General features: G+C 42.7%; 1 protein-coding gene across 5 annotated transcripts in view; it reads left to right on the plus strand.

Annotated features, from left to right (window-relative positions):
- The window catches only part of LOC138948558 (protein transport protein Sec16A-like), a 58,460-nt gene that overhangs the window by 28,457 nt on the left and 10,930 nt on the right, over nt 1–19,073 (plus strand). For all 5 annotated transcript variants that reach the window (XM_070320112.1, XM_070320114.1, XM_070320116.1 and 2 more), the window contains 13 exons: nt 2,454–2,565; nt 3,160–3,265; nt 3,700–3,753; nt 4,246–4,332; nt 5,928–6,035; nt 6,509–6,761; nt 7,925–8,116; nt 8,553–8,642; nt 8,911–9,191; nt 10,041–10,208; nt 11,454–11,537; nt 12,387–12,486; nt 16,612–16,710. In XM_070320112.1, coding sequence (XP_070176213.1) covers nt 2,454–2,565; nt 3,160–3,265; nt 3,700–3,753; nt 4,246–4,332; nt 5,928–6,035; nt 6,509–6,761; nt 7,925–8,116; nt 8,553–8,642; nt 8,911–9,191; nt 10,041–10,208; nt 11,454–11,537; nt 12,387–12,486; nt 16,612–16,710 — 1,734 coding nt within the window. The remainder of the gene's footprint in view (nt 1–2,453; nt 2,566–3,159; nt 3,266–3,699; nt 3,754–4,245; nt 4,333–5,927; nt 6,036–6,508; nt 6,762–7,924; nt 8,117–8,552; nt 8,643–8,910; nt 9,192–10,040; nt 10,209–11,453; nt 11,538–12,386; nt 12,487–16,611; nt 16,711–19,073) is intronic.

A 19,073-nucleotide genomic window follows, 5' to 3' on the forward strand; every position in this document is an offset into this window, starting at 1 on the left:
CATGTTGTCACCTCACATTACCCACAGCTCATGTTGTCACCTCACATTACCCACACTCATGTTGTCACCTCACATTACCCACACTCATGTTGTCACCTCACATTACCCACACTCACGTTGTCACCTCACATTACCCACACTCTTGTTGTCACCTCACATTACCCACACTCATGTTGTCACCTCACATTACCCACACTCATGTTGTCACCTCACATTACCCACACTCATGTTGTCACCTCACATTACCCACACTCATGTTGTCACCTCACATTACCCACAGCTCATGTTGTCACCTCACATTACCCACACTCATGTTGTCACCTCACATTACCCACACTCATGTTGTCACCTCACATTACCCACACTCATGTTGTCACCTCACATTACCCACACATGTTGTCACCTCACATTACCCACACTCATGTTGTCACCTCACATTACCCACACATGTTGTCACCTCACATTACCCACACTCATGTTGTCACCTCACATTACCCACACTCATGTTGTCACCTCACATTACCCACACTCATGTTGTCACCTCACATTACCCACAGCTCACGTTGTCACCTCACATTACCCACACACATGTTGTCACCTCACATTACCCACAGCTCACGTTGTCACCTCACATTACCCACACTCATGTTGTCACCTCACATTACCCACACTCACGTTGTCACCTCACATTACCCACACTCATGTTGTCACCTCACATTACCCACACTCACGTTGTCACCTCACATTACCCACACTCATGTTGTCACCTCACATTACCCACACTCATGTTGTCACCTCACATTACCCACACTCATGTTGTCACCTCACATTACCCACAGCTCACGTTGTCACCTCACATTACCCACACTCATGTTGTCACCTCACATTACCCACACTCATGTTGTCACCTCACATTACCCACACTCACGTTGTCACCTCACATTACCCACACTCATGTTGTCACCTCACATTACCCACAGCTCACGTTGTCACCTCACATTACCCACACTCATGTTGTCACCTCACATTACCCACACTCATGTTGTCACCTCACATTACCCACAGCTCACGTTGTCACCTCACATTACCCACAGCTCATGTTGTCACCTCACATTACCCACACTCATGTTGTCACCTCACATTACCCACACTCATGTTGTCACCTCACATTACCCACACTCATGTTGTCACCTCACATTACCCACACTCATGTTGTCACCTCACATTACCCACACTCATGTTGTCACCTCACATTACCCACAGCTCACGTTGTCACCTCACATTACCCACAGCTCACGTTGTCACCTCACATTACCCACAGCTCACGTTGTCACCTCACATTACCCACAGCTCACGTTGTCACCTCACATTACCCACACTCATGTTGTCACCTCACATTACCCACACTCATGTTGTCACCTCACATTACCCACACTCATGTTGTCACCTCACATTACCCACACTCATGTTGTCACCTCACATTACCCACAGCTCACGTTGTCACCTCACATTACCCACACTCATGTTGTCACCTCACATTACCCACACTCATGTTGTCACCTCACATTACCCACACTCATGTTGTCACCTCACATTACCCACACTCATGTTGTCACCTCACATTACCCACAGCTCACGTTGTCACCTCACATTACCCACACTCATGTTGTCACCTCACATTACCCACACTCATGTTGTCACCTCACATTACCCACAGCTCACGTTGTCACCTCACATTACCCACAGCTCATGTTGTCACCTCACATTACCCACACTCATGTTGTCACCTCACATTACCCACACTCATGTTGTCACCTCACATTACCCACACTCATGTTGTCACCTCACATTACCCACACTCATGTTGTCACCTCACATTACCCACACTCATGTTGTCACCTCACATTACCCACAGCTCACGTTGTCACCTCACATTACCCACAGCTCACGTTGTCACCTCACATTACCCACAGCTCACGTTGTCACCTCACATTACCCACAGCTCACGTTGTCACCTCACATTACCCACACTCATGTTGTCACCTCACATTACCCACACTCACGTTGTCACCTCACATTACCCACACTCATGTTGTCACCTCACATTACCCACACTCATGTTGTCACCTCACATTACCCACAGCTCACGTTGTCACCTCACATTACCCACACTCATGTTGTCACCTCACATTACCCACACTCACGTTGTCACCTCACATTACCCACACTCATGTTGTCACCTCACATTACCCACACTCTTGTTGTCACCTCACATTACCCACACTCACGTTGTCACCTCACATTACCCACACTCATGTTGTCACCTCACATTACCCACACTCATGTTGTCACCTCACATTACCCACACTCATGTTGTCACCTCACATTACCCACACTCATGTTGTCACCTCACATTACCCACAGCTCACGTTTGATACATTCTGTGTCGGCAGCCACCAAGCACTGTCTGCACGCCAGTCACTTCTGCTACCTCATGGCCCAGGCCGACTTCGGATCCTTCTCCAAGAAGTCTTCCAAGCTCGTCCTCATCGGAGCTAATCACAAGTAAGAACAGAGGAGCTCCCAATTTCAGACCTCCAAAAATCTGAGAAAATTAGTCTTAAGAATGAGGGAGTTTGAAATGGGGGTAATATACACAGGTTATGAACAGGAAATCTGAGGGGAACAGAGTGTCTTAAAAAAGAGGGAGTCTTAAATTGGTGGGGAGGGGGGGGGGGGGTATAGTGGGGTTCCACTGTAGCATAGCTTAATAATAGACCAGAGATGTGAAAAAATTCTGCAGCAAAATTGAGCAATTTTCATATGCATTGGAATATGACCTGGAACTTAAAGAATAAAACATCGTAAAGAAAGATGAGTCTGTTTTCTAGAGGTGAAGGGAACAAATCTTGAAAGGGAATAGTTTTCAGGGCAGAGAAATGCTTGATTTTGATCCGAGGTTATGAAGCTCAATATGAAGACAGCAATTTACATGTTCAAGTCGGATATCATCATCATCATGTTTCATGATTAAAGCAAGAAGCCTAACCTTTTGTTATCCCTTGATAATGGCTGCACATACTTTCTGCCTGTTTCTAAACAGCAGAGATCAATTTTCTCCTTTGAGAGAATAATAACTGATTCATATTCCTTTTGCAGCTTGCCGCTTGACGAGTTTGCCAACAGCAAAGCCGTCCAGTGCACAGAGGTGTATGAGTATGCGCAGAGTTTGGGCAACAGCAAGTTCAGTCTTCCCAAGTTTCAGGTAGGGTGGTTCGTGCTTGTCTGTATGTGATGTCATAGAGAGAGAGGGGGATATTGTGTGTGAGAGAGAAGATGAACGTGCCAGCGCCAGTAAAAAGAGAGAGAGGGAGAGAGAGAGAGAGAGAGAGACAGAGAGAGAGAGAGAGAGAGAGAGAGAGAGAGAGAGAGAGAGAGACACTCAGACTCAGAACTTTATTACAAAAGGACAGCGGTTTTAGGCAAAGCCTATTCTTCCAACCTGTCCTTGGAGAGAGAGAGAGAGAGAGATAGAGAAATGAAGAAAGAGAGTCAGTGAGTGAGCCTGGGTCTCTGTGCGTTTGTGTTGACAAATGTTGCCAATACCAATTTGTCATGCAAGCTTTCAAGATTTTATTTGACAGGGATACATTTCCAGTGTTAAATTCTGTTCTAATATTATGTTGTTGTTTTCCTCAGGTCTACAAGTTCCTCTATGCGTGTCGCCTTGCTGATAATGGACTTGCACAGGAGGTAAGAGGAGTTTCAGCATTTCAAAACTTGAACTCTACGTGAAGGGTCTGAAAGATGATGACGATGATGATGGTGTGGTGATGATGATGTGATGATGATGAGGATGACTTTGATTTGTTATTATGAACTTGAAGGCAGACTGTGATGATGATGATGATGATGATGATGAGCATGATGGTGATGTGGTGATGGTGATGATGATGTGATGATGATGAGGATGATGATGACGATGACTTTGATTTGTTATTATGAACTTGAAGGCAGACTGTGATGATGATGATGATGATGATGATGATGATGAGCATGATGGTGATGATGATTATGATGATATGACGACGATGACGATTGTGATGCTGACTTCAATTTGTTATTTTGAATCTGAACTTGAAGGCATTCTGTGAGCACTATTTGTGTGACTCGTTTGAATTCAGATGTATACAAGAACAGTTCCACAACACATTTGACTGACGGCATGTTTGTCTCTGTGTCCAGGCATTCCACTACTGTGAGGTGATCACCAGACAGGTGTTGCAGAACCCAGCGCGCTACCACCCAGCCTTCATCAGCATCCTCTACTCTGTCAGTTGCTCATCTTGTTGTTGCAATTTATACACTCAGCATTCTGATATAAATCACGTGCCGTCAGTCCTTTTTTAGTACCATCCGGAAGAAGGCAGCGGCAAGCTGTGGAAATATTGATTAAGAACATACCCCACCTGGTTTCTGTTGCGTTATCTTTTTGATTTAATACTCGGTGTTCTTATAACCTGCCTACTTTTGATAAAGAAAATTAAAGAAAAACAAGAGGCGAAGCCTTCAAGGCTCACGTAAGAAATAGACAAACGGTAACACAAACTCAATCACTCCGTCACACATACACACCCACACACACAGTAAGCTTAGGTGACACTGTGCAAGAAAGAGAGACACTAGATCTAGATCTGTCTGTCTGCATGTAGCCTACTTACAGGGACACGACTGCCAAATAGTCTCGGCCCGCTCAAAATAACAATGACCGAGACCACACACACCACGCGAGAGAGAAAGACTACAGGGAGGCATGCCGTCATGATGCATTAATTGACGTCAAACACTTTTGACCGTGACGTAATCTTATGCGAGCTTTATCCATAGTCTTGGATAACCACTCACACATAGACTCGGAAATGTTAAAGTTTCTACCACAGACATACACACACACACACACACGCACGCACAAACGCACAGACAGACAAAGTTACGATCGCATAGGCTACACTTCGTGAGCCAACAACACCCAACTCCTGCATTGGGCTACTACCAAAGAGGGTTTTTGAGGCCAAACTTCTTACTGTTGACATTCGTGTTCCTGCCCATAAGAAGGTCTACACTTTTAAATAATACAAAGTACTGTTGACATTCGTGTTCCTGCCCATAAGAAGGTCTACACTTTTAAATAATACAAAGTATTTTGCTCAGTATTCATCAGTCTCAGTTCTGTTTGTTAAAGGGCTTGTTCATGTCCAGCCATTTTCTATTGCGAGCCAGCATTTTCCCAAGACCTCGCGCGCGTCCCCCGGGTGGTGGATGGGGGAGCCTTCTCTACTAACTTCTGAGAGAAGGTCGCATCACTCTCGATGCCGTGAACCTAATTAGGATCTTTTTCTTGTTTCTTCTCTATTTCTGCCTCCCCAAAGTCCTTTTACTTTCCTTTTCTCACCCATAAAATTCTTCACTTATTACCCTTGTTAAGTGGTTCTTGTATAGAATATAGTCAATGTTTGTAAAGATTTTAGTCAAGCAGTATGTAAGAAATGTTTAGTCCTTTGTACTGGAAACTTGCATTCTCCCAGTAAGGTCATATATTGTACTACGTTGCAAGCCCCTGGAGCAAATTTTTGATTAGTGCTTTTGTGAACAAGAAACACTTAACAAGTGGCTCTATCCCATCTTCCCCCTTTCCCCTATCCCATCTCCCCCCTTTCCCTCGTCGCGATATAACCTTCGTGGTTGAAAACACCAAATAAAGAAAGAAAGAAAGATTTTCCCAAGATAGCTGGAAACTGAACAGGCATTAGTCAGACTGCATCACTGCCATCTTGCAATATATAGTAGATTTAAGTGGAATAATAAACAGTAGATATAAGTGTCCAGATAGATCGTAGATTTAAGTGTACAATTAATTTTGTTTGCAGCTGTCGACTAAACTCAAGCATGGAGACCCACAGAAACAGCACTCGGGTCACGACTCAGCAGATCCTGAATGGTTGACACAGCTGTGTGTCATCTGCCAGGGTTATGAGGTATGTAGCGTTTTCAGGTTTCAGTCTTTCTATACTGGTGTGAGAGAGGAATGTGTGTCCCATCATGAGTTGTACTGGGTTTTGAAGTTGAAGGTAAATTTTGGCCATACTTTCTGTGTAATTGACAGAAAAGAAAGAAATGCAAAAGGAAATGTATCTGTACAGTACTGTGTTTCAAAGTGTGGATGTACACCTATAGAATATTGCATAATTATGTTATCATTGGGCCACTGATATTTCTTTGAAGCATTCATAAGAGAGGGTAGGATTGGGTACGGAGAGAAAGAGAGTGAGAGAGAGTGTGTGTGAGTGAGTGTTTGCCTGTACATTTAATTGATAGCATCCATACTCATCAGTACTTCATTAAACCTGGATCTTTCAGAAGTTTGGACTAAAACGCAAAAACAACACAAAAACGACACTTTCATTTTATCGCACCCACTCACTATTTTCTACCCTGTCTTTTTCTTCAGGAGGGCTCCATTCAGTTCAAGTCTGGCTCAGCCACCCCAGCCACTGGTTATGGCGGTGTAACACCAAGCAGTGAGAGCGGAGAAATCGCGGGGTACGGAGTGGAAAACAGCACCCTGGGTGGCATGTACCCCCAGGACAGCACAGCCTACGCCACCAACAACAGCTACAACTACCAGCAGACGGCACAGACGCAGTACGGGGAAACTGCCGCTGCAGCTGGACAGGGGGAGGGAACTGTGCAACAGGTTGCCGGTGGGTGTACTACTGTTGAAACTTTTTTGTGTGTTTTTGTTGTTGTTGTTGTCCTTACACCTGTTCCTTGTTCCGGTGTGCTCTCACGCCGCCCCGTCCCTGCATTCACTTCCATCCACGTCTGAATTTCGTTCAGCTGCCAGACTTGTCGATTTTACAGGCGCTCTTGGGAGGGATGTCGGGTCGCTGCAGTAGGCTACCGTCAGAAGATGACACCTACTGTTGAAACTCTGTCGATGGCTTATTTAGACGCCGGCCTCCCATGCGGAAGTTTGAGTGTTCGGATCCTGGCCGTGCCTGTTGGCTCAAGGGTGGAGATTTTTTTTCTCGATCTCCCGGGTCAACTTATGTGCAGACCTGCTAGTGCCTTATCTCCCTTTGTTTGTACACACAAGCACAAGACCAAGTGCCCACGGAAAAGATCCTGTAATCCATGTCAGATTTCGATTTCGATGGGTTATAGAAACACAAAAATACCAAGCAAGGTAAAGAAGAATCTTTGACATGTGCATTCAGTGATTAGGTGAGTTGTGGTGTGACTGGTGGGTAAAATAGAAGTGTAAAGGCCTGCTCTCGGAAACCAGCCCGGATTGACGCTCCGAGGTTTAAATAGCACAAGCATTCAAGTATCTCACAGAAACCAGCCTGGATTGACGCTCCGAGGTTTAAATAGCACAAGCATTCAAGTATCTCACAGAAACCAGCCTGGATTGACGCTCCGAGGTTTAGATAGCACAAGCATTCAAGTATCTCACAGAAACCAGCCTGGATTGACGCTCCGAGGTTTAAATAGCACAAGCATTCAAGTATCTCACAGAAACCAGCCGGGATTGACGCTCCGAGGTTTAAATAGCACAAGCATTCAAGTATCTCACAGAAACCAGCCCGGATTGACGCTCCGAGGTTTAAATAGCACAAGCATTCAAGTATCTCACAGAAACCAGCCATGTTAATCAATCCAAAACAATTAGTGGGTAGGATTGATTGATTGGTGAGCAATTTCATCTTCAGTGTTTTAGGTCCAGAACTTGGGTCATATAACAAATGGATGTATGCACTCTATATATAATGAGAAATGAGAAAATGAGAGCTATGCTGAACCAGGCTACTGACACCTTAGAGATCAAGTGACTTTCATCTTCAACAAGAGCTGTTTGTTTCAGGCACAGAGCAGTATGGCCAGTATGCAGACAACCAGAACAGCCAGCAAGCCACTGCTGAACATCAACAGTACAACTGGCAACAACAACAACAACAAGGCTACCAGCAAACACCGGAGCAACAGGCACAGCAGCAGCAACACTACGATCCTAGTCAGTACCAGCAACAACAGCAACAGCAATGGCAAAACTATGGTCAGTGCATCATCCTGTTGCATAGTATTGTCCAGTGTATTGATAGGTTTTGGACAGTACTGCTATCGTCTGCTTTGATTGAGGATTTTATCACCTGTCTCCAAGAAGCATGTTCTGTGCATTATTGGACTTTGTCATTCTCTAAAGGTTGTTGTCGGGTTTTAAAAAAAAAATTTTTTTTTTACATAATTGTAGGTCCTCCAATAGTCGAGGTTCAGAAATAACTGTCAGTTTTTTTTTATTAACTCTGTAGTGACAGAAGCACAAAGTCTTAAAAAAAAATCACAAGAACAACAACTAAGCCTGAATTTATATTTGGTGAATTTAGATGCCCAATGAAGAGCAAGTCGGTTAAACAATCATAGATCTGTGAATAAGGAAAGGGTCATTTTGCTGTATAAATAATTGACATGCTTGATATTGAATGTGTGGGCAGACTACAGCCAAGCAGGGGGCTATGGGACAGAGCAACAGCCGGTAGCTGCTCAACCCACTGCAGGTTACCACGGCGATAACACACAAGCTGGTGAGCTTAATTCTCTTTTCGTTTGTTTTTGGTTCAGAATGAGCCTGACAGCTTGAGAGAAGTGGAAAATACACAAATACAATTCACGAAATTCGGCGGAGAAATGTTGAATATACGTAACTGACAAGTGGAATGACAACACATAGGCCTTTTTATAATATAGATGTTCACTTTTTTGTACTTTTTATTACAAATGCAGCACACAATTTTAAAGCCATCCCTGATTCTGGCAACAGTTTAGGATACTAATTTCACTCTCTCTTTACAGCCACAGAGCCATCATTCCAACAACACCACCAACAACAACAACACCACCACCAACAACAACAACAACAACAACCACAAGTGCCCGGCCATACTCCCTACAGCGGCTACACCCAACCCCAGCAGCGCAACAGTTTGACGTCACAGAGCACGGACCCAATGGAAGGCGATGATGATGATGATGATGACGAGGAAGATGATGACGATGATGAGGTTGATGCGGGCGATGTGGCTCATACCAGTGGACCCCAGTTTGACTACTTCAGTGCTGCCGCTCAAACCAAGGTGAGAGAGAGGGGTGGGGGGAGCGGTTTGGGGAGAGTGAGACTGAACGTGCTACAGTGGCACCCTCCCTTTAAGACCCACCAAAATGTTAGAAAATCTTGCCTGAGAAAGGGAGTGAGTCTTACAATGAAGGTAGATTCACTGATATAAACAGAAAATCTTGTCTGAGAAAGGGAGTGAGTCTTACAATGAAGGTAGATTCACTGATATAAACAGAAAATCTTGTCTGAGAAAGGGAGTGAGTCTTACAATGAAGGTAGATTCACTGATATAAACAGAAAATCTTGTCTGAGAAAGGGAGTGAGTCTTACAATGAAGGTAGATTCACTGATATAAACAGAAAATCTTGTCTGAGAAAGGGAGTGAGTCTTATAATGAAGGTAGATTCACTGATATAAACAGAAAACAGAAAATCTGAGAAAACAGGGTCTTAAAAGTGTTTACTCTGGGATGGCTTGGGGTGGATCTAGAGGGAGGGGGGTGTTACTGATTGAGGGGTGGGGGGGGGGGGGGGGGGGGATGAAGTTGGCGGCTTAAAAGGGGAAAAATGTACTGGGGAGGGGTAGGGGGCCCACTGTAGTTGCTTTATTAGTGTGTCTTTGTGAGTCTTGTTCGTTGGTGTGTTATACAACTGAGGTTGTTGTTTGTTGTACAGTTCAATAAGAGGGGGATTGGGCAGGAGGGGAAAATATAGAGCCTGTGTGTATATATGCATGGTTGCTCATTGTGTGTATTTGCATTTGTGTGTTTAGAAATGTCTGTTAATTTCTCTTCCTCTGCTTGAAAGATCATCCCCCTTTTCATGTAGAAATTCAGTATTTTAAATGTTGTAAACATCGTATTTCCCAGGTCATCCCCCCAGGTCACAGGTACCGTACGACCTCCACGAGTTCACAGGGCAGCACAGGAGGGAGACGGAAACGCACGACGTCTGGAAGCAGTACGGGAAGCGTACGAGCTGCAAACAAATCATCAGCGTCATCTGGCAAACCTGCTGACAAAAAGGACAACTCTCAGGTAAAGGGAGAAAGATAATCAAGATTAAGTTGGCTAATAATGGTTTTCAGACAAGTTCAAATCCAAAAACAGATACACTGCCAATGTTCTGAAATTTAGAATAAAAAACAACAATGGTATGTTATTTGAAGGTTTAATGACGGGCGTGGTGGTAAGACGTCGGCCTCCTAATCGGGAGGTCGTGAGTTCGAATCCCGGTCGCTGCCGCCTGGTGGGTTAAGAGTGGAGATTCTTCCGATCTCCCAGGTCAACTTATGTGCAGACCTGCTTGTGACTTAACCCCCTTCGTGTGTACACGCAAGCACAAGACCAAGTGCGCACGGAAAAGATCCTGTAATCCATGTCGGAGTTCGGTGGGTTATGGAAACACGAAAATACCCAGCATGCCTACTCAACGAAAGCGGAGTGAGCTGACTATGCTCTCAGAGTATAGTGTGGGGAACCCAAATGGGCAAACGAGCTCACACGTAACCAGAAAAATTCTGGAACGCTGAAGAAGAAGAAGATGAAGGTTTAATTTATGACATACAAAACATTACAATCACAATGTGTTGAGACAAGTTGGTTTGTGGGGGGCGGTCTTGTCCCATCAACATTGAGAACTTTGCAGGCTGAGGGATTTTTCAGCCTTGGCTTATGATTTCATAGGTAGCGGGGTCTTTTATAAACCAGTATTTCTTAGAAATCATAAACAACAGATCCAACATAAGCCAGTCATTTGGCTTGGTTAACCAGTCACACCAAGGCATAATCACATGGGGATACAGTAACTTCATTGTGAGAGGATAAACACTGCATGATGCTATCAGACAAATACGATTGACTGGTCAAGGATTTCTTTTTTCTAATATTTTTAAATAAACAGCATCAAAATACTAGAAATGTTTGGTTTACGCAAACATTACACAATGACAATTCAAAAGAATAACTACAACTTTCATTTTGAAGTGGACAAACAAGATGCACCACAGAGAAATAATATTGATTAATAAATAAACTGAGTCAGCTTTGCTTCTTCGAAGATAGGAGGTAGGAAACTAGTGTTGTTGTTTTAGAGCTTTTGATACTTTGAAACTTAAACCTTCAGGCGATTTCCGTTTTTGTTCTATCAGGTTGATATTTGACTTTATTGATTCAAACAGAGCCCACTTTGTCAACATATCATGGGCCAACAAATTTAGACACAACCATCATCCAACGCTGAAGCAGAATTAATTCAAACTGTTGAACTTTTCTTTTTAACAGAAGGGCGGTGCTGGTTGGTTTGGCGGACTCTTTGGAAAATTCCGGAAAAACGAGATGAAGCTTCCTGATGACAAGAACCCCAGCGTAAGTAAAAAAGATGACACTCAGATTTGTATATGACAGATTTTTGAGAAAATTGCTGGTTTTTTAGTGCGACCGTATTGCGTGTATGAACACAGATTGTGTGAGATGAGAATGTGACGCAAAACATAGTATATGCAATGATTGAGATTCATTTGTGTAAGATATTTAGTGTAAGATATTTAGTGGGACAGTGTTGTGTGTGTGCACACAGATTGTGTGGTATTAAAAAAACAACCTTTGCCTAAACATGATACAGACGACCCTGTCTATTACAACCAGCTAAGAGACCGACCGAAAGGTAGTCGCTATGGAAAAGTGATTTATATACAACAAAAAGTTGTCAGGGATCCTTTGGGGTGATCGTTGTGGGCAGGTAGGGGTTGTCAGGGCAGGTTTCACTGGACAGAAAATGACAAGAGACTAATTTGTTCAGGATGTTTATAGTGACTGTAGCCCCTCGGGTTAGGGGGAAGAATTTACCCGATGCTCCCCAGCATGTCGTAAGAGGCGACTAACGGATTCTGTTTCTCCTTTTACCCTTGTTAAGTGTTTCTTGTATAGAATATAGTCAAATTTTGTAAAGATTTTAGTCAAGCAGTATGTAAGAAATGTTAAGTCCTTTGTACTGGAAACTTGCATTCTCCCAGTAAGGTAATATATTGTACTACGTTGCAAGCCCCTGGAGCAAATTTTTGATTAGTGCTTTTGTGAACAAGAAACAATTGACAAGTGGCTCTATCCCATCTCACCCCTTTCCCCGTCGCGATATAACCTTCGTGGTTGAAAACGACGTTAAACACCAAATAAAGAAAGAAAGATAGTGACTATGTTGTGTGTGTGTGATGACAGATTGTGTGGGACGAGAAGAATAAGGTGTGGCTCAACAAGGATCAAGGTGAGGTGAAGGAGACAGTGAAGGCTCCCCCTCCCAAAGACAACGATCTCATGGGTAAGTCTTACATTCTAAGACTGACTAGTTGATTTTTATGTCCTCTTAGGAACAATTGGCCTAGCTTGGGACAGGTAGAGTTAGTATGCTATATAGGGGGACAGGTAGAGTTAGTATGCTATATAGGGGGACAGGTAGAGTTAGTATGCTATATAGGGGGACAGGTAGAGTCAGTATGCTATATAGGGGGACAGGTAGAGTTAGTATGCTATATAGGGGACAATTGGCCTAGCTTGGGACAGGTAGTGTTAGTATGCTATATAGGGGGACAGGTAGAGTTAGTATGCTATATAGGGGGACAGGTAGAGTCAGTATGCTATATAGGGGGACAGGTAGAGTTAGTATGCTATATAGGGGGACAGGTAGAATTAGTATGCTATATAGGGGGACAATTGGCCTAGCTTGGGACAGGTAGAGTTAGTATGCTATATAGGGGGACAGGTAGAGTCAGTATGCTATATAGGGGACAATTGGCCTAGCTTGGGACAGGTAGAGTCAGTATGCTATATAGGGGGACAGGTAGAGTTAGTATGCTATACAGGGGGACAATTGGCCTTGCTTGGGACAGGTAGAGTTAGTATGCTATATAGGGGGACAGGTAGAGTTAGTATGCTATATAGGGGGACAATTGGCCTAGCTTGGGACAGGTAGAGTTAGTATGCTATATAGGGGGACAGGTAGAGTTAGTATGCTATATAGGGGGACAATTGGCCTAGCTTGGGACAGGTAGAATTAGTATGCTATATAGGGGGACAGGTAGAGTTAGTATGCTATATAGGGGGACAGGTAGAGTCAGTATGCTATATAGGGGGACAGGTAGAGTCAGTATGCTATATAGGGGGACAGGTAGAGTCAGTATGCTATATAGGGGGACAATTGGCCTAGCTTGGGACAGGTAGAGTCAGTATGCTATATAGGGGGACAGGTAGAGTTAGTATGCTATATAGGGGGACAGGTAGAGTCAGTATGCTATATAGGGGGACAGGTAGAGTTAGTATGCTATATAGGGGGACAGGTAGAGTTAGTATGCTATATAGGGGGACAGGTAGAGTTAGTATGCTATATAGGGGGACAGGTAGAGTTAGTATGCTATATAGGGGGACAGGTAGAGTTAGTATGCTATATAGGGGGACAGGTAAAGTTAGTATGCTATATGGGGGGACAGGTAGAGTTAGTATGCTATATAGGGGGACAGGTAGAGTTAGTATGCTATATAGGGGGACAGGTAGAGTTAGTATGCTATATAGGGGGACAGGTAGAGTCAGTATGCTATATAGGGGGACAGGTAGAGTTAGTATGCTATATAGGGGGACAGGTAGAGTCAGTATGCTATATAGGGGGACAAAACACTAGACAAACAGGCAAACAAAGAACACATAAGACTTACATTCTATACTCTCTGAATGAGAGAGAGATTGTGTGTGTTAAGGGCAGGTGGGCCAGTGCAAAATTGACCAAATCGTTCAAAACACTGTTTTGGGTATTTTAGCAAATTATGTTTCCATAACATACCTATCATCCATGTGTGTGGGTGTTTTTGTCAAAAGTGTCCTATTTATCTGTCAATAAAGACAAAATGTGAACATGTGTGGCATTGATTGTCTTCTGCAGTCGATATTCCCCCGCCAAAAAATGTCTCATTTCAAAGGCTAGTTACGGCTTTGTCCTCAGCAAAACAGTGCATTCACGACATACGAAACTGCGCAGCAGCTCTTGACCTATAACATGACATCAGTGTTTTGATGAATGTTCCATTCACTCAGCCACTTGTCCGTTGCAAAGGCAGCAATCGTAATCGAACGGAAATATCCTTATTTGGAAGGTACTCGACATCCATTGGTTCGTTTCATAAACCGAAATCGGGAACCAGTTTACTTTGTGAGTGCGCATGCTCAGCTTACGAATTTTGCATACGGAAACTACCGAAGAGACTCTCGGCCATGACGGGAACACCCGAAGTTCACTCGGTTTTACAACATCCTGGTTACACATCAAACGATCGGTGGCAACCGAAAGCGAATTTTTCCTTGAGAAACAACCTTTGATACGATAACAATGGCTCGAAATAAGAAAGAGGACAATGTCTTTATTAGTTCGGTTAGCAACAACAAGTAGTTCCGCTGGTACTAGGCCAAAGTTTGGATTCTGTCGGTGTTTCCGATACAGAGGAAAGCTTTGATCTCCACGCAGATCCACAGGTCGCCATTTCCGAACACGCCATGCAGCACACTTTTTACGTCTCGGCACTGGCTTGCTTTGCGCTGAATTTGAGTCAGTTTCTGTGCAGTATCTCCTCGACAAGCAAGTTGAGCATTTGCTACGCAAAAAAAAACAAAAACAGGAGAAAGTATCCAACATCAGTCAGATTATCGGTAATGTTTGCTGGGCCTGCCATTTCCCGAACGAAACTGGATCAGCAACTGTTTGTATCAATCTGCACTTTCGTAAATTCCGTCACTGTCTTGACGAACTGTGTCATTTTCTTCACCGCGATACACAGTTCATTGCGAAGAGCTTCCTCAGTAAATCGTTCAGATTCCACGTACGATTTGTTGTCAAAAAACAATCAAACGAAAGTTTCAAACTCATCATCCTCCATCTTGCTTGTCGAAGCACCAAAGTACTGTATCGATGTAAAAACAAAAGCAGAAAACTTCGAGGAAACCAACAAATCGACGAGATAACGGAAGGAAATAAGTCTCGTTCTGGCTCAAGTAAGTTACCGTTAAAAATACCGTTATTCTCGCATGCAAATACAAACGAGAATCGGGTCATTGATACACGTTTAGCGCTGGGGCAGTATCCCGAATGCTGGTTGACAGAGGGAAAGAAGGGATGGACGCATAAATTCTCTGCTGGCGTGCTAAAGGCTAAGTAGTTTGCAATTCAAATAAACTAAGCTGTTCATTCATAACACAGTTTTGTCCTTGTGTGTCTGTTTCAATAGTGTTTCTGTGGTGTTCAATCTTCAATGTCGTTTTTCTCAGTTCAGCCATTTTGCCTACGGTTACGTCTTGGGTTACGCGATTTCTCTGGCTGTAATTTAGCTAGAGCAATATTTTCTTTTGTAGTTTGTGCAGAATACAACATTCTGGGGGATTACGAAGGGATTTTGCTGAAATTTTATTATAGTCATATCCAGATTATTTCAAAAAATAATTTCGCAAGCGTTACCCTAAAGTTTGACAGTTGTAACAAAGAAGTGTTCCTAACTCCAAATATAAATATAATAAACAAGATCTGCTTCGTAATCCCCTAGAGCATACCCAGAAGGATAAAATAAAACAATAATTAGAAGTGTGACAATCACATCTGATGAAAATCCGTGTATCTCCTGTACTCCACTTTTGTCTGTATTTTGACTGTTTTTGTCGCGTAAAACAAAAACCAGCAACCGAAAATACAAAAAGTGACTATTCTTTGTCATCATTTGTTCATTTCTTTCATAAAATAACATTCAGACACAATAAAACATTCAAAATTAAAAAAAAGGTAGTGCACTGGCCCACCTCCCCTTAAGTAAGATATTATATGAGATATGTGTATCTAAGAAAGCTAGGGCATAGACATACATATCTGCTGCTTATATCCATTCAGTCCTCACCTAGAGAGGGATTACTCAAAACAACTTGAAAGAAAGAGAGTGTGTGTGTGTGTGTGTGTGTGTGTGTGTGTGTGTGTGTGTGTGTGTGTGTGTGTGTGTGTGTGTGTGTGTGTGCGTGTGTGTGTGTGTGTGTGTGTGTGTGTGTGTGTGTGTGTGTGTGTGTGTGTGTGTGTGTGTGTGTGTGTGTGTGTGTTAAAGACAGTGTGGGTGGGAGAAATAGAGTATGTGTGTGCACATGTGTAAATGTGAGAGAGCGAGAGAGAGTGTGTGTATGTTGCATTTGTGTGTGTGTGTGTTGCATTTGTGTGTGTGTGTGTGTGTGTGTGTGTGTGTGTGTGTGTGTGTGTGCAGGTTATGTGTGTGTTTGTGTCTATTTGTTCATTGTGTGTGTGTGTGTGTCGTTATGAAGACTCCAGACCCCACTGTTCTGTACACATTTTACTGTAGGGGATGATCCCAGTTGTCTTTGGTTTTATTCTGGATGATATTCAAACAAAGTTAATATGAGTGTTGTGTTACAGGCAAAATGCCTCCCCCCGCTGCACCCGGGCCCAGCAGTGCCGCACCAACAATGAACGGCCCCCCCACCATGAACCGCTTCTCCCGGCCTAAGGGGCGAGGTAGGAACTGAAGTGAACTTGATTCCGTTAGCTTTTGTATTTTTTTCCGTTCGTCCGTCTGCTTTTTAATGTACTTGTGGGTTTCATGAATAGTTTCTCCAGGCCTGAGGGGCGAGGTAGGAACTGAACTGAAACTTGATTCTGTTAGCTTTTGTAATATCTGTTCGTTCGTCTGTCTGCTGGTCTGTCTGCTTAGACGTAGTTGTGAATTTATGTGCAGATCTCAGTTTGATGAGTTATTTCTGAAACTTTAGCTGGTTTTTAGAGAGTATTTCCCCCTGGTTTGAAATAATAACCTGATCTTTACTCTGCAGTTGCGTTTGTGTCTTCAGCTTCAAAAAGTTTTAAAGATCACTGTTGGTGTGCTTGTCCTTTCTGTGTTCTGTTCTTTGTTAGTTTCAAAATTTGGACTTTCGGGTTATGAGTATGTAAATCTGGTTAGTTGATCCATTGCATTTTTACAATTCATTCATTTAAAGGGAATCTGGTGGTTGTTTGACCTCCCCCCGCGGGTTAGGGGGAGTCCCATATTGGTTGGGACGATAAAGAATTTACCCGATGCTCCCCAGCATGTCGTAAGAGGCGACTAACGGATTCTGTTTCTCCTTTTACCCTTGTTAAGTGTTTCTTGTATAGAATATTGTCAATTTTTGTAAAGATTTTAGTCAAGCAGTATGTAAGAAATGTTAAGTCCTTTGTACTGGAAACTTGCATTCTCCCAGTAAGGCAATACATTGTACTATGTTGCAAGCCCCTGGAGCAAATTTTTGATTAGTGCTTTTGTGAACAAGAAACAATTGACAAGTGGCTCTATCCCATCTCCTCCCCCCCCCCCCCCCCCCCCCCCCCTCTTTTCCAGTCGCGATATAACCTTCGTGGTTGAAAACGACGTTAAACACCAAAGAAAGAAAGAAAGAAAATGCTTGTCCTTTCTGTGTTCTGTTCTTTGTTAGTTTCAAAATTTGGACTTTCGGGTTATAAGAGTATGTAAATCTGGTTAGTTAATCCATTGCATTTCTACAATTCATTCATTTAAAGGGAATCTGGTGGTTGTTTGACTGTTTTGTCGACATTGTTAGTCACATACTGTTCCAGCCAAGAATACAATTACTGCGAGGCTTGCAATGTGTGCATGTTTGTCATGCTATTAGTCTTACTACTACTACTACTAATAATAATAATAATAATAATAATAATAAATGAGCATTTATATAGCACAACATCATAACTTTACAATTATGCTCTTTGCGCTTGACACATTTAAAATTAAAACACAGTTATACAAGCATTTACATCTACATTCATAGTCAACAACGCTTAATTAAAAGCATACACCATCAAACATACATTACAAAAGATTCTTCCACTAACTAAGTAATAAAAACATGAATAAAATAGGTAGTAAAAAAAAACCAAGGAAATACCAGCTGAATACCCTGTACTCGTTCCACTGTTCCTGTGGATTGCCAGTTAATTTTGTTGTGTTCTTTTTTGTAGGTGATACTGGTATGACACATTTTATTGTCTCCTTTGCTTTATTTGTTATAGGGTTGCCCTGTATGGTTTCACAGTATCCTGCACTTCATTCCACTTATCATTTATTTAGTCATATCTATGTCTGTCTGTACGTTTGTTCTCTGGTTCATCTGTTCGTATGTCAATTAGTTTGTCCACATTTTGTGTTGATCATTTTTCATTTCACTTGTCTCTTGGTTTTATTTTTGTCTTTGATGGAACCTGAACTAAGTTTGATTGTCGTTGAAGGAAAGCTGTCTCTAGTGTTTTGTTTATTTCTTTGTTTGTGTGTGTTTGTGGTTGTTTTGGGGCATGCCACTTCTAGATTTTGTTCAAAATAAGCAGGAGGAATTGTGGAATTTTGAGGCTGCCCTGAGTTCTCATCTTCTTTCCTGTTTTTGTGCACAAAGGGACGAATTGATGGGAAGGGAAAATTGAATTTATTGCAGTTTTGTGTTTCTCTGAAGTATTTTTGTAATGAGTTTATGTTCTAATTTAGGTAATGGCGGAAAAATGAAATGTGATCAGCAACAAGAAAAAAAATCCTTCAGATTTAACAATGATTGTATCATCCTGGAATTTTTCGGATTATGGCACCCCCCGCGGGTTAGGAGGAAGAATTTACCCGATGCTCCCCAGCATGTCGTAAGAGACGACTAACGGATTCTGTTTCTCCTTTTTACCCGTGTTAAGTGTTTCTTGTATAGAATATAGTCAAATTTTGTAAAGATTTTAGTCAAGCAGTATGTAAGAAATGTTAAGTCCTTTGTACTGGAAACTTGCATTCTCCCAGTAAGGTAATATATTGTACTACGTTGCAAGCCCCTGGAGCAAATTTTTGATTAGTG

Source organism: Littorina saxatilis, linkage group LG15, assembly GCF_037325665.1.
Source record: "Littorina saxatilis isolate snail1 linkage group LG15, US_GU_Lsax_2.0, whole genome shotgun sequence".
Taxonomy (NCBI): Eukaryota; Metazoa; Mollusca; class Gastropoda; order Littorinimorpha; family Littorinidae; genus Littorina; species Littorina saxatilis.